Consider the following 13,195-nt stretch of genomic DNA (forward strand, 5'->3'; position numbering starts at 1 on the left):
GCGAGAATGGGTGGACGAATGGATTGCTTCGAAACAAACATCGTTTTATCGAGATGGTATCGCCCAGTTGCCAGAAAGATGGCAAAAAGTTGTAGAAAGTGATGGAAAATACTTTCATTGAAATAATTTAAATAAATTTTTTACAATAAATGCTTTTTCTCAGTATTTTTTGGGCGGAAACTAAGTTAAGGTCCTAATATATAATCGTTACTTGAAACTTATACAATCGTTACTTGGAACTTATTATATATTATAAATCGAAACTTATAAATCTATAAATATCTATATAATCTTATATATACGATTATAAATATGGACATAAAGACTGAATTACAGTAATATATAATTTATATCACTATGAATGTTTACAGGATAAACCTAAAGATGAGGGGTCTTCTATCCTTATTACGCCTACCGTACAGCCAGCTGCTATTGTCGAACAAAAAACACCAGCTGGTATGTCTTGTCACCACCCAATTTTTAATTTACGTATACGTATTTACGTAATTAACATCGTCTATTCGTAAGAACGTCTTATCGAGTAAAATGCGTCTTACACATACTAGAAATTTCAATAACAACACAATATTTGACTCAGCTATAGAGTTGAAATGAGAGATCTGTGAAACATTTGAGATGTACTCACAATACAAAGTCATTAACCGTTTCCTCAAGTATGCTTTGCGTTTTTGTTTGTCTTTTTCGTTTTTACTTAATACAGCATGCGATATTCAATCAGGTATTTAGTAGTTTTGAATCCAGACCATTGTGACGTGCGAGAAAACGATTAGGTACTTAAAAATCAGACGCTTACGTTAATACATGTTTCGCGTGTCACTTTAAATCAGAAAGTACAATAACAATATACTGTTTTTAATGTAATTGATCATGTTTGAGCGTTTGCAGCAGGAACTGAGGACAGCAACTAACAGACCCGGGCGCCATAGCATTGCTGAATCTTATATTGTCATTTTGCTTTAATGGGGTAAATATTTTAAGTGCGCTCGCACAAAACGTTCATCACGACATCACGTAATATATTCTGAAGCACGTCTACAAGATCATGATACATTCTGAAATACATTGAAACTATCACTGGTCGTTAATTTTAGATTAATTATTTTAGTTACTCTCTCTCTCTCTCTCTCTCTCTCTTTGGCCATTGTTAAGCTGGCACGAAAGATCTTTCTCCACTTTGAAAATTTATCTGTCTCACTTACACCATAAAATACTCTATAAATCTCGTGATACATTACATCTGCACAAAATACAGTATTAAATTATTTATTATTTACATATTTATATAAAATTACATGAACGAAGTGTATGGGGTATAATTTAATACTTTGAAAAATACGATACTTTCCTTATATGAATGCGCTTTTTTCGTGTGAATATAACAGTATACTTCTATGAATCATCTATCGTAACTGCTTATTAATAGGACATTTTACGTTTAATACTGCTTTGTTAATTTCCTACGAATGGAATAATACGACTTCCATTCGTAGCGCTTCGAACAATACATTGTTAGATGCGTGAAATATTATGCTGTCATTATGCTTTGTTTGCTTCATACTAACACCAGAAACACATAGCATATTACATATATGGACATATATCCACGTATAAAATTATATATTTATTTGTAGTTTCATTTGTAGTTTCGCTCATAATTAATTTGCATTGTCATTTGAGCGCATCACATTATTCAAATTTGTGACACATTTCAGTATGCTGGAACGGGGTTATTGTTACCATTGTTTATTTCGTCTGACATTACAAATGGGAACGTCTAATATGGTATTCCGCATTAACTGATACTGCTATTATCATATATTCAAAAGACAACATATTTTGTAAATGTACTATAAAACTGTTGCACGATTTCTTCTTCTGTCTCTTTTTAGAATAATCCTTTCTGTATACTGTGCATGCTTTGTTCCAATTTTATACTTACATCACTTTTCTCTTTTCATCTAGCTGAGACGGACAAGGATTCGACGCAAGAGCAATCTCTAACATGTAAACTATCTGAGGAAAAGCTTCCAGCGCCAGTCATCCCTGCTGAGACCCGTGATGAAAAAGTCATCGTCGCGCAACCTTCTGAACAGAAGACACCCGCATTGGCTGCTGAAGAAAGTGTCACGGTGGAAGCTGCCGCAGTGAAACCGGTACAATCCGTGCCGGAAGACGTTTGTATGAAGCCGCCGACACAGGAATCGCAGGACGTGAAACCGTGCGAAACGTGTACTGAAGTGTCTTCTCCGAAACCGCCCGTAGAATTGCCACCGCCCGCGGAGACAACCGCAGAGCAATGCAAGCTTGTGAGTCCAACAACGCAAGAAGCAACGTCTCAAGATAAAAGCGAAAGCGTCCAATTACCTGCGGAAGCCACACCACCAGCTAAACCGCAAGCATGCCTTTTGACAAGCGCAGTTTGCAAGCCGCCTGTCCTAGAAGTAGTTGCTCCTGTTGTTCAGACCGAAACTGCACCAACACCAGCACCTGTACCAGCACCAGCACCTGTACCAGCATCTGCACCAGTACCAGCACCTGCCGACGACAAGCCACAGCTCCCAACTCCTACTACTCCAGAAACAATGCAACTTGCAGCTACTCCAGACACAACGCAGCCTATTGCTATTCCAATCGGTGCAGACACTCCACAGGACATCACTGCTTCCGCTGTAGCACCGAGCGAAACGTCGATTCTAGAAATTGGGAAGCCTATAATTGAATGCACGACTGATGTAACGCAGCCCCTGACGATAGATCCCAGCGAACGTCACGCGGAGATGTTGCTGGCAGCTTCCGAAATCTCGACCGTGAGCCCTGTGCCCATCCAAGTTGCAGAATCGGTTCTTCAAGCTGAGCCCAAGGAATCCGTGTCGGGCACGGCAGCAGCTGTGAGCGATCAGGCAATTGCCACAACGGTCACTGCTGTCACGGACGTAGCTCCCACAATAGCGACTGAGCCGAAAGAACAGGCTGTTCAATTAAACGGATTGTCGTGTGATTCTGGGAAACGCGACGACGTTGCGGCTGCGGCTCCTAGTCCACCAGAAAAGACTGACGCTGCCGCTGTTGCTGAACCCACGAAGGAACCAGCGAGTGACTCGGTTACGGTGAAAGATGTACCGGCGGAGGCGCAGCCGGTTGTCGAGGGGAAAGCAGAGCCTATTAGTGTGGTAGCCGCAGAAATACCGGCTGGGAAAGTGGAGGAAGAAGCAGCGAAACCTGCAGAACAGGTTCCGGTAGCAACAGGAACAACGGAAGCAGCACCTGCCGCGACGTCGGAAGCGAAAGAAACAAAACCTGCGGAAGCGAAAGAAACAAAACCTGCGGAAGCGAAAGAAACAAAACCTGCGGAACAGCAAGTAACGAAAACGGAGGCGACAGAAGCAAAACCCGCAGAACAAGTCGCACAAGTCGAACCGGCGGAAGAAAAACCGAAAGAAGCTTCAGAGCAGCCTACGAAAATCGAAACCACGAAAACGATCGCGCAACCGGAAGTTAAGATAGCGAAACCCGAAGTAGCGGAAGCAAAACCCACGGAATCTACTGAACAAGCGATTAAAGCCGAAGCCCCAGCAGCGGTAGCGACCGCCAAACCACCTGGCGAAGTTCCAAAGTTATCAATGGCCGAGACCCCGCAACAGCCACCGGCAGAACCTGTCGAAGCGAAAATTCCTTCGACGCCAACGGTGATTGAGGCCACGCCACCGACTAGTCCGTCCGTAGAGAGCGCGCAGGAGACGGCTGAGGGTCAAGAGAAAGCGGCGAAAAAAAGCCTGAAGAAGTCCGACTCCGCGGACGGTACGGACGGCGAGAGCGCAGATAAGAAGGCTGCGAAGAAAACGGTAAAAAAGGTGACGAAGAAGCCAAAGCCACCAAAGTCCGAGGAGACCGCCTCGGCGGCTCCGGAGGCAGCCCCTGCCGCCACTCCCGTCGCCGCCGCTGCCACCGCTACCGCCGCTGCCGCCGCCACCGGAGACAATTCGCAGAGTAAGGCGAAGAAGACGGTGAAGGTCGTGAAGAAGAGCGGTGCTAAGAGCGGCCAGAGCCTCGAAGCCGACACGACGGTTCCGGAGACGCCACCGCCACCAACTACCACCACTTCCGCCGCCGCCGCCACCCCCGACGCGCCCGTCCCGCCTAAACGAAAGACGAAGACTAGTCCCCCGAGTGCAAAAGGAACGGCTGGCAAGAAATTTGAGGCAGAAGAGTGATCGGCCGATCCAAGTCGACGATGATAAACTCGACCGACGCGGAGAACATCCGAGGATATCCGAGGAAATCCTCCGGACGTTTGTCGCGTTGGACGAGAACATGACGGAGTCCTACGACAGGAGCGTTAACCCTTTCGAGATCTTCTGAGACTTTATTTTCGTAAAACTAACGTAGAAAATTGCACGTAAAATGACATACGCGCGTGGAACAAAATCAGTTGTTTATTAATATACACCACCGTCGCGTACTATATAATATTGATTTATACTCATTCAAAGCATGCAACGATGCCGTTATGAATCTCCGATAAATTCAGGACACGGTAACACCGTCTCGAAAGGGTTAAAGGTAGAACGCTAAAAAAAGAGATTACACTTGCTAGTCTGTTACAGTTTTTTGATACTTTTAATATATCGCAAGAGTTTCTATATTGCCGTTGAGCTTGATACCGCGTCCGCCAGAGGTGTCGAGCGATATCGAGTTTAATCGACACAATCTGTAATCCGTATTTATACTCACTCTCTCTCTTTTTTTTTTTTTTTATTAATTATGTTCGCACTCCCACACGCCAAGCCGTATAGCACTCGCTTCTTCCGTAGTTATCCGTTTCTTTTTTAAGTGCCGTATTTCTGTAATTAAATTGTTTTCGCAAATCGCCGCTACTTAAGCAGGATCCGCAAACTTCTTCGGGCGATATACTGGGGACTGCTTGAGCAACTCGATTTGGACACATCTTATCGCTATTATTATATCCAGCGAGTATTTTATACTTTTGTTTACTTGCTTTGATGTGCAATGGATGCAATGATATTGCAGTAGGATGTATCGCAGAACTGAGAAGAGAGGAAATTAACTGTGATTGATCAGTTGTAACGTTCTATCGATTATTATTATGAATCTGTGTCGATGAAACGACATTGCAGTCGCATCGCAGATCATTTTTTCTCGCAACTATACTAATATTTGTGAAAAATCATCGTGGAGTTTATATTTTATTTATGCATACATATATATATACGTTATATATAGCGAAGTCTTGTTATGGCGCACTTATTTACATCGACTGAACGAAAATCCGTCAATTGTTACAAATTTGTGAATTTATCAGAAACAATATAATAGAGATCGTGTTAGATTATCACATTCGAGAGCGATATAACGTTGCGAAAGCAGCAATTGAGATATCACGCAATAATTCTTAGCGTAACTGTTCATCCTTTTGTATACTCTCTCTCACACATGTGTATCATGTTTATTAAATTATATTTTTCAGTGTGTATTTTTATACTCTGTCTTGTTAACTATCCAAAAATAATTTGCTTCCAACGATACGTTCATACAGAGAAAGACGTGTATGTATAGAAAACAAGTTTCTTAATTTTGAATGTAAAAACTAAAATATCTTTTAAACATATCATATAAAACACTAAATTTTCAAGAATATTTTACTGCAACATGTAACACGATTGAGAAGAGTTCTATGAGAAAAATGAAGACTTCTAAAGATATACCAAAGACATATATTGCAGTGCTAAATTTGTAGAGATTTATTCTCAATAAAATATGTATATATGCGTTCATGAAAAATCTATTATCGTTAAGAACACGTTATTTTTCGCTTTCACGATGGAAAGGAATACACCAACGTATTATTATAACGTTATTATTATTACTATTAATCATTAACGAAGCTTTATTAAATGTTAGTGGAACCTTGCTTCTGCTCTAAAGTCTAAAGATCTACATCTTTCGTTTTGAGAAACGCGATAGGAACAGATTAAAATTTCTAAGAATGAAAACGTAGTTTTCGAAGATTCAAATTTCGCGCCTAGAGTGAGCGCGCAGGTTGCGCGTTGCCAACATCTTCAACGCACACGTCCAGCTTTATCGTTTCAGCCCTGCGCGGCGCTCCGCCGCGGGCGAGCAAGCAGGTGTAGATGTGGTGCAACACCGCGGGGGCAGTATGGCCGCCGGCGGCGCAGTGGTGCGCGAGTGACAGATCCGTGATCGTCCGCTCGACGTTCGTCGCAACCCTGAGGCGTCCGCGCGTGCCGCGCGAAACCGCGAGTGGTAGAATGATCGTTTCTAACTGAGAGAGGGAAGGAGATATAGATATATATATATATATATATATATATATATATACATAGAGAGGTAGTGCAAGTGCGAGGGAGAGAGATAGGAGGCATAAGGAGAACGAGCGGTAAACCGCCACTATCCCCGGCGCCGGTGTGATGATCAAGGATATGGCGGACGATGAGGCCATACAGGCCACCAACGACGACGCCAGCGAGTGCAAGCGCTACGCTGTTACGCTCGGCTATTGGTGCGACTCGTTTATCAGCCTGTTCGTGAAGCAGAGCACACGGAAGGCACCCGAGATCAATCGCGGTTACTATGCCAGAGTCAAGGGCATCGAGCTCTTCGTCGACAAGTTCCTCAAGGTGAGCGCCACACGTTGCGATATATCGTTAGGCTCGCTCTCTTCCCTTCCACTTGTCTCCCTTCGGCGCGCCTATTTCGCGTAACAAGTGCAGAAGGTGTAGCGTGAATGCGATAGGCCAGAGTCTGTTTTTTTCGCCTGTATCTTGCCTGCGTATCTTCTCGCGATCTTTTTTGCGTCTCCTCTCGCGCCTCTCGACTCTCCCTGCGACCTGTCCCCGTGTTCCTCGCGTGAGGGGAGTAACATGATTTCACGACGAGCGTTTTTTTTCGGATGTTTCTGCGATCGAACGACTTCGTCGTTAGCCTGTTCGTTACTGCTTGATGACATTCGTTTCCCGATTGCACTCTCTGCACTCTTATCTCCTGTTATGGAAATGTCCGATTTTCGTATGCCCGCCTTTGTCGCGCATCCATTTTCGTCTCGAGCATGAAAAATGCAATTGAAACGCATGGAGAATTCATTTCAAACGCGAGAAATGCAGATGAGCGCAACGGATACGAGCGAATCTGCTCGTTGTCGCGGCGAAAATATAACCTAGAACGCGCATACGACGAATCGGAAACAATCGGTCGGTAAGGGGGAGGGGCAGTACAGCTGATCCGGGTGGCAGGGACGTGCAGCGGCGGAAACCTTGACCCGCCGGCCGAGGCCCTGTCCTAATTCCCCTGAGGTTCCCCGCTTTTATCGCGGCCAGCCGATATATAGGTCGATGAAAAACGCTTCTGCGACGCGTGCCAAGTTTGTGTTTCATTTCCGAATTGGCATTGATGCAGCGATGCACGCCGCGAAATCTGCCCGATGTAGTCGAAACAAACATGTTTCCGTCTGCTTGTTTATATAAATTGCACGAATGTATTTCTTTCCTGTTTTAGATTTTAAGGGCAGGAATTTATTCAAACGTGGTAATCTGAGTTTGAGGAATATATTTGGTAAACTATATTTGAACGAAATATATGTGAACATATATTTGTGTTTGTTTATGTAAAAAATGTTGAGAAATGTAGATAAATAGTACTCTAAGAAAAATGTACAAAATTGTAACAAAATCAGAAAAAGAGAAAAAGTTTGATAGCATCCTTCTGAATGGAATGAATTTATTATATGTGCTATGTAGGGAAAACAAACATATTTATTTTTTCTTTTGGTAACCAGAATTTGAGAAATGCATTTAGTAAACTATATTTGAATGAAATACATGTAAATATACATATACATGTTTATATGGAAAATCTTGAGATTGTAAATTGGAAATCAGTTGTCCTCTGCAATGTGAGATATTTTTTTCTGAACAGAATGAATTTGTGATTAATAAGTTATTCTCTACAATATAAAGAAAATGTGATCTTACTATCTTTCTTCCAAGTTAATTATTGAAGTAAAAAGTTTGAGTAATTATTAAAGTAATGAAGTAATTAAAAAATATTGAAGTAATTATTGAATTAAGAAAAAAACTCAATATCATTCTGCTGAAAAGAATGAATATTTTTATTAACAAATTATTCTCTACCATATATTTTCTGTGAAGAAAACCAAATTAATTATGGGATTTAACATTGAGTAAAGCCAGAAAAAAAGAAAGAGCTTGATGTCATCTTTCTGAACGGGATGAATTTTTCATATGTGCGTGTGTGCAGCTGTCTGGTGGTAAAGGACAGATCATAAACTTGGGTGCTGGCTTTGACACACTCTATTGGAGGCTCAGGAAGGCTGGAAACAGTCCCGCGAACTTCGTCGAGCTGGACTTTCCCAGTATCACCGCCAAGAAATGCTATCACATCAAGAAGCACAAGCAATTGATCGATATGTTAAACACCGAAGGTATCCGGTCGCGCTCATTCACAATTATTGCTTATTCCTATTCATCATAATTTTTCATCCTTATTCACCATTTATTATTATTCTCATTATTTCGCCGAATCGTTATACATGCCATTTGCCCGCGCGGCTTCATTGCAGATGGAGAAATTCGATTTTCAACCACAGACCTGCATGCCGCGAACTATCACCTGGTTGGTACAGATCTGCGACACATGGCGGAGCTAACTAACAAATTGACTCAAGCCGAGGTCAATCACAATTTACCCACCATGTTCCTCGCAGAATGTGTTCTTGTTTATATAGACGCTAGCGCAACCTCGTCACTGTTGAAGTGGCTGGCATTCAAGTTTCCGAACAGCCTGTTCGTCAGTTACGAGCAGGTAAACATGAAGGACAAATTCGGCCAAGTGATGCTGTCGAATTTGCGCAGTCGTGGTTGTCTGTTGGCGGGCGTAGAAGACTGCGAGTCGTTAGAGACCCAACAGAGACGGTGAGACACCTTTGGAGGTCCTTGGAAGATCGCTTGCGCCTCCGCGTCCTCGGCCTTTGGACCACTAATTCGTCGCCGATCATTTTCAGATTCACTATGAACAACTGGGAGGGCTCAAACGCATGGACGATGGTGGAGATTTATGATTCACTGCCTGAAATGGATCGTAGTCGAATCGAGCACATAGAGATGCTGGACGAACGGGAGCTCCTCACCCAACTGCTCCAGCATTACTGCATCGCCATCGCTTGGAATGGAGAAACATTGAAAAATCTGTCTATAGCGCAGGGTTAGTTGCATGCGATTGACTCTCGCGCGCTCTCTCCCCCATTATCTCTCTCTCTCTCTCTTTCTGTCTCTCGCGAGTTACTCCAGGTAGTGATATTGTATAATTCAGACTCTTGATAAGAGCCCCGTAACAGCTACGCAATCGCCCTGAACGACCGCGGGATATTCACGTTTTTTTCGCTTAGATACATCTTCGATTAAAGCGATAAGTTGCGATATATCTTCATGATATGGCGAGATACGATTCGGAGCGCGTTGAAGTCTCGCGTTGAAAACGCTTTTTCATTTGTATGTCCGTCTATGCTGTGAGAGATCGCCGTAATGACTGTTTTTATTCTACACGCTTCAAGTGTGTTCTTTGTCCTCCGTTAAAACACGCACCATATACGTATACTTCACAAATATATCTATTTTTTAACGGATATGTGTGCTGCGAGCGAGATAAGATTTTTTGGCGTTGTGAATCGCGCGCGAGATACGCGTACATGTGGCTGCTAATATGACAAACGGTTGGATGAGCTCCGCTATCTCTTTTCTTCGTGGATGAGATTTCCAGTCATTTTCTGATTTTTGCATTCGACATATCTGAATTGTGTGTATCACGTGTATAATAACTCCGTCCGCGCGAAAGGCGATCGGACGCAGTCCGTCTCGCCCCCTGCTGCGGATTTTTATGTGTATAAAGTTACGATCGTTATTATAATTATTATAGGTCGCTATATTGTTACACACTGTGGCCAAACGGTGCGACAGCGCGCGGAGTAATTTATTGTATGACGAGATTATATCCGCGAGAAATGCCGTGGTATGAGCCGGTATTTCGAGCGCGCCTCGACTACGTTTGTCATTACTTCGCTTATTACCCGAAACGCTATATCTATATATATATTTTTGATCTTTCATTGCAAATACATAAAGGTATTTTTCTGATACACTGACTATAAAATTCCGATTCCACGAAAGTCTTAATATATGGTACTTGAAAGATGTTATCAGATTCCGTAAGCGCAGTCCCTTCCCATCCAATCTTTAAGTGTACATTAAGTATTAAAGATTATCAATTACATTTGATCGCGATAAGGCAATTAGTAATTACGAACTAAACGACTAGGTTTTCGTACGGGCGTTGCCTACGAGCGAAGAGTGATTATTTAAAGTAATAAGGAGAACAAAAGCAAAGTGCAACGAAAGTAAGATTTTAAGTATCGGGTGAGATAAATAGGCGTGTGCGAGGAGAAAATCGATGCGATGAGATAAAAGAGAACAAATCTAATACCGATGATCGCGCGTGTCGTCGCAGATAGCTTGAGTGGGTGGGGAGGGGGGAAAGGGTAGGAAAATTGGCGACATATTTTCTCCATTGATTTTGTTTGTTCGCTCGTAGATCGTATATCGAACACGTCACCTTCGCTCGCACTCGCGAAGTAAAACACGCGTGCCGATGTTTTTTGACGTTTAAAGTCCGATCGTCCATTTTACTTTTTCACAATGGGAAAAGAAAGACAACAAAAGAGAAAAAGAAGAAAAAAGATACACGTGTGTCACAGCGGCGTTCTGCATCTTCTTTTTAACACCAAGTACGAATCAAGTACACTTGTAAGCAGGTCTTAAGATGATAGCGAACGATGACAAAGGATTTATTTTCGTATCGAGGAATAATCAGGGTTACGCATGTGTATATCCTCAGTCTAAGGATAATACGAAGAGATTATATAAGCTTCTACGAGAAATTCGGATCGCTTCTCCGTAAGTGTACGGAGAAGCGCGCGAAGAAAGCTTTGTAATACACATCCCAGTAAACGCCAACTGTCAGTAACACAACAACGTCAATGTTATAATTTCTCGCTTAGAGATGCAAGTGCGATATAACGCGAGTGTTGTGTAACAATTACACGATCGAGTGGGAAATCGCAGCATTGGCTGCGTTCAGCAGATAAAGCTGCAACTGTTGCAAAATTCGCGAATCTGATGGGTGTACATTCTTAGATTTAACCGAGATCAAGAGAAAAGCTTCAATCAGATTCACGAATGTTTACAATAGAACAGCTTTCTCTATTGAATGTAGCCATTGATGCGATGTTGCTGTTGGTTGGTGTTCACCAGGGTGAGACTCGGACTTGATCGTTGCGTCCACTCGTGAAGCGCGATCGTTGGAATCAGCCGTCAAACGTCGTGTTATAATAAAGGAAATTGATTGCTTTTTGGACGGCCTACCGGAATAGCTGTCTTTAGTCGGAATAGCTGCGTGTAGCGATACTATTGTATAGCTGTATATGCTGTATATAGCGACGTGTATGTCTGTATGTGTGTGTGTGCGTGTCAGATTCCGACAAGCGCGCTTCCGACGCGAGAACGACGATGATGATACGCGAGTGCCGCTGATAAGTCGCGAATTTCCACAAGTTCTCATTCTTCTACCTTATTTTGTTCGTTTCTCGCTTTTAGCGTGTTACACGAACAACAACGGCAACTTTTACTAGACCTAAGTGACGATACGAAAGAACGCAAAACGCACGTTTTAACCCGGTTTGAAACAATTGCACGACTCGTATTCTCCGGTCTTTGAGAATCTCTCCCTTCGATGACTAAGATTGTATACCTGGAGTAACGAACGTATAAAGAGGATAGTCAGATGTTCTATTTTTCTCAGAAGTTACGAATTGCAGCCGTTGTTACGATGTCTATCAACGTTCGTAGATAACCCCCGCCGCCTACGCCTACCCTCGCCTCTCTCGTCGCCCGACATTGTCGCCTTCTTTGCACTTGTAGAAAAGTAATTGAGACCTCGTCGCGCGTGTTAGTCTTGTGTCACGTGTCAAGTCATCGTCTGAGGTAAAAAATTGGCCGATTTATCGAGCGCTCGTTATGTGTTCAAGCATGGCTTCAAGTTTGAGAATCCAAGAAAATCACGGATTATAGCGTCGTCCTGAGAATCCGAGCATAGCAGCACTGCCACCGGATGGAAATTGAGCGAGATCTCGTCAAGTGCTCATTCAAAGACTCGGTGAATTTGCAGTTTTCGTGTACGCTTCTCAAGGATAGACAGAAGAGAAAAGCAAGAGAGATCACGAGGAACCCGTTAACATATAATTTTCGCAAGAACGTGTGGTGAGAATCTTTCTTTGTGAATTTGTACAAAGTGATCAACGATCGAACCTTGATTAGTCGCGCTCGGATGAAATTGTATAATTAGTAACGTTACGTTCTTCGCTGTATATCGCAAGGGATAGATAGATTAGATCTATCGACCCCGTATGATGTTCGATTTCATTTTCAGCAATAAACAACGAATTTCACTTCACCAGGCTCACTGCGAGAACATAACGTAGTTATAATTTCGCTTCGCTCAGCGCATTCTCTATGTTGCATTTGCGGGTGTTCGGACGATTATCGTATAATCTCACGTGACTAATTAAGGATTACATGGGTTCGTGTTAATTGCGCAAAACGCAAGAGGCGGAACAATGTGGATCTCAAACTTGAGCAACGCGATGTCGTATTGTGCGAATTGTGCAGCTCCGTGTTTCCCCATCTCGGTTTCGTTCTACGTAACACAAGCTATTAATATCTTATGTACGAATGTACGATGTTGTACATCTTAAAGACAAAAAAAAGAAAAAAAAGATTAAGAGACGGAACCTATATAGACATTCAGTGTGCTTCCACTCATTACGAACGGATAAAGTACGATGGAAAAAGAAAAAATGCATCTTTATATTCGCATAATGTTGTGATATTGTTGAATTATGCATTTAACGATTAGAAGAACGAGCGATCGATTTGATTGATGATTGTAGCTTCCTGTATTTATGATACACTTTTTTCACGTATCTCCGTGCCGAAAAGTTTCTTTAAGTGGGAAAAGAAAAAAAAACAGCTACGGTAATATTATATAAATTAAATATTTTTAAATGTATAAG

General features: G+C 42.5%; 2 protein-coding genes across 4 annotated transcripts in view; both read left to right on the forward strand.

The window, feature by feature from the left end:
- The window catches only part of LOC116844633 (calphotin-like), a 14,916-nt gene extending 9,398 nt beyond the window's left edge, over positions 1 to 5,518 (forward strand). For 2 of the 3 annotated variants that reach the window (XM_032816443.1, XM_032816453.1), the window contains 2 exons: positions 372 to 456; positions 1,984 to 5,518. In XM_032816443.1, the coding sequence (XP_032672334.1) occupies positions 372 to 456; positions 1,984 to 4,232 (2,334 nt within the window). In that variant the 3' untranslated portion in view covers positions 4,233 to 5,518. Of the gene's footprint in view, positions 1 to 371; positions 457 to 906; positions 986 to 1,983 lie in introns of all 3 variants that reach the window. The other variant, XR_004378110.1, reaches the window with a different exon arrangement.
- A 653-nt stretch (positions 5,519 to 6,171) lies between these two features.
- LOC116844772 (leucine carboxyl methyltransferase 1) lies at positions 6,172 to 12,898 on the forward strand. Its single transcript, XM_032816786.1, has 4 exons — positions 6,172 to 6,677; positions 8,314 to 8,497; positions 8,636 to 8,987; positions 9,077 to 12,898. Exons 1-4 carry the CDS (start codon positions 6,468 to 6,470, stop codon positions 9,279 to 9,281), a joined length of 951 nt encoding a protein of 316 aa, XP_032672677.1. The 5' UTR covers positions 6,172 to 6,467; the 3' UTR covers positions 9,282 to 12,898.
- The last annotated feature ends 297 nt before the right edge of the window (positions 12,899 to 13,195 follow it).

Source organism: Odontomachus brunneus, unplaced genomic scaffold (assembly GCF_010583005.1).
Source record: "Odontomachus brunneus isolate Ranch 3 - 2012 unplaced genomic scaffold, Obru_v1 Obru_scaffold_003, whole genome shotgun sequence".
Classification (NCBI taxonomy): domain Eukaryota; kingdom Metazoa; phylum Arthropoda; class Insecta; order Hymenoptera; family Formicidae; genus Odontomachus; species Odontomachus brunneus.

Excerpts from the sequence above, each read along its gene's own strand:
- LOC116844772 (XM_032816786.1), top strand. The coding sequence starts at position 6,468 with ATGATCAAGGATATGGCGGACGATGAGGCCATACAGGCCACCAACGAC. Across the intron at positions 8,498-8,635 it reads CGATATGTTAAACACCGAAG|ATGGAGAAATTCGATTTTCA; the intron begins GTATCCGGTCGC and ends GCTTCATTGCAG. Across the intron at positions 8,988-9,076 it reads TTAGAGACCCAACAGAGACG|ATTCACTATGAACAACTGGG; the intron begins GTGAGACACCTT and ends GATCATTTTCAG.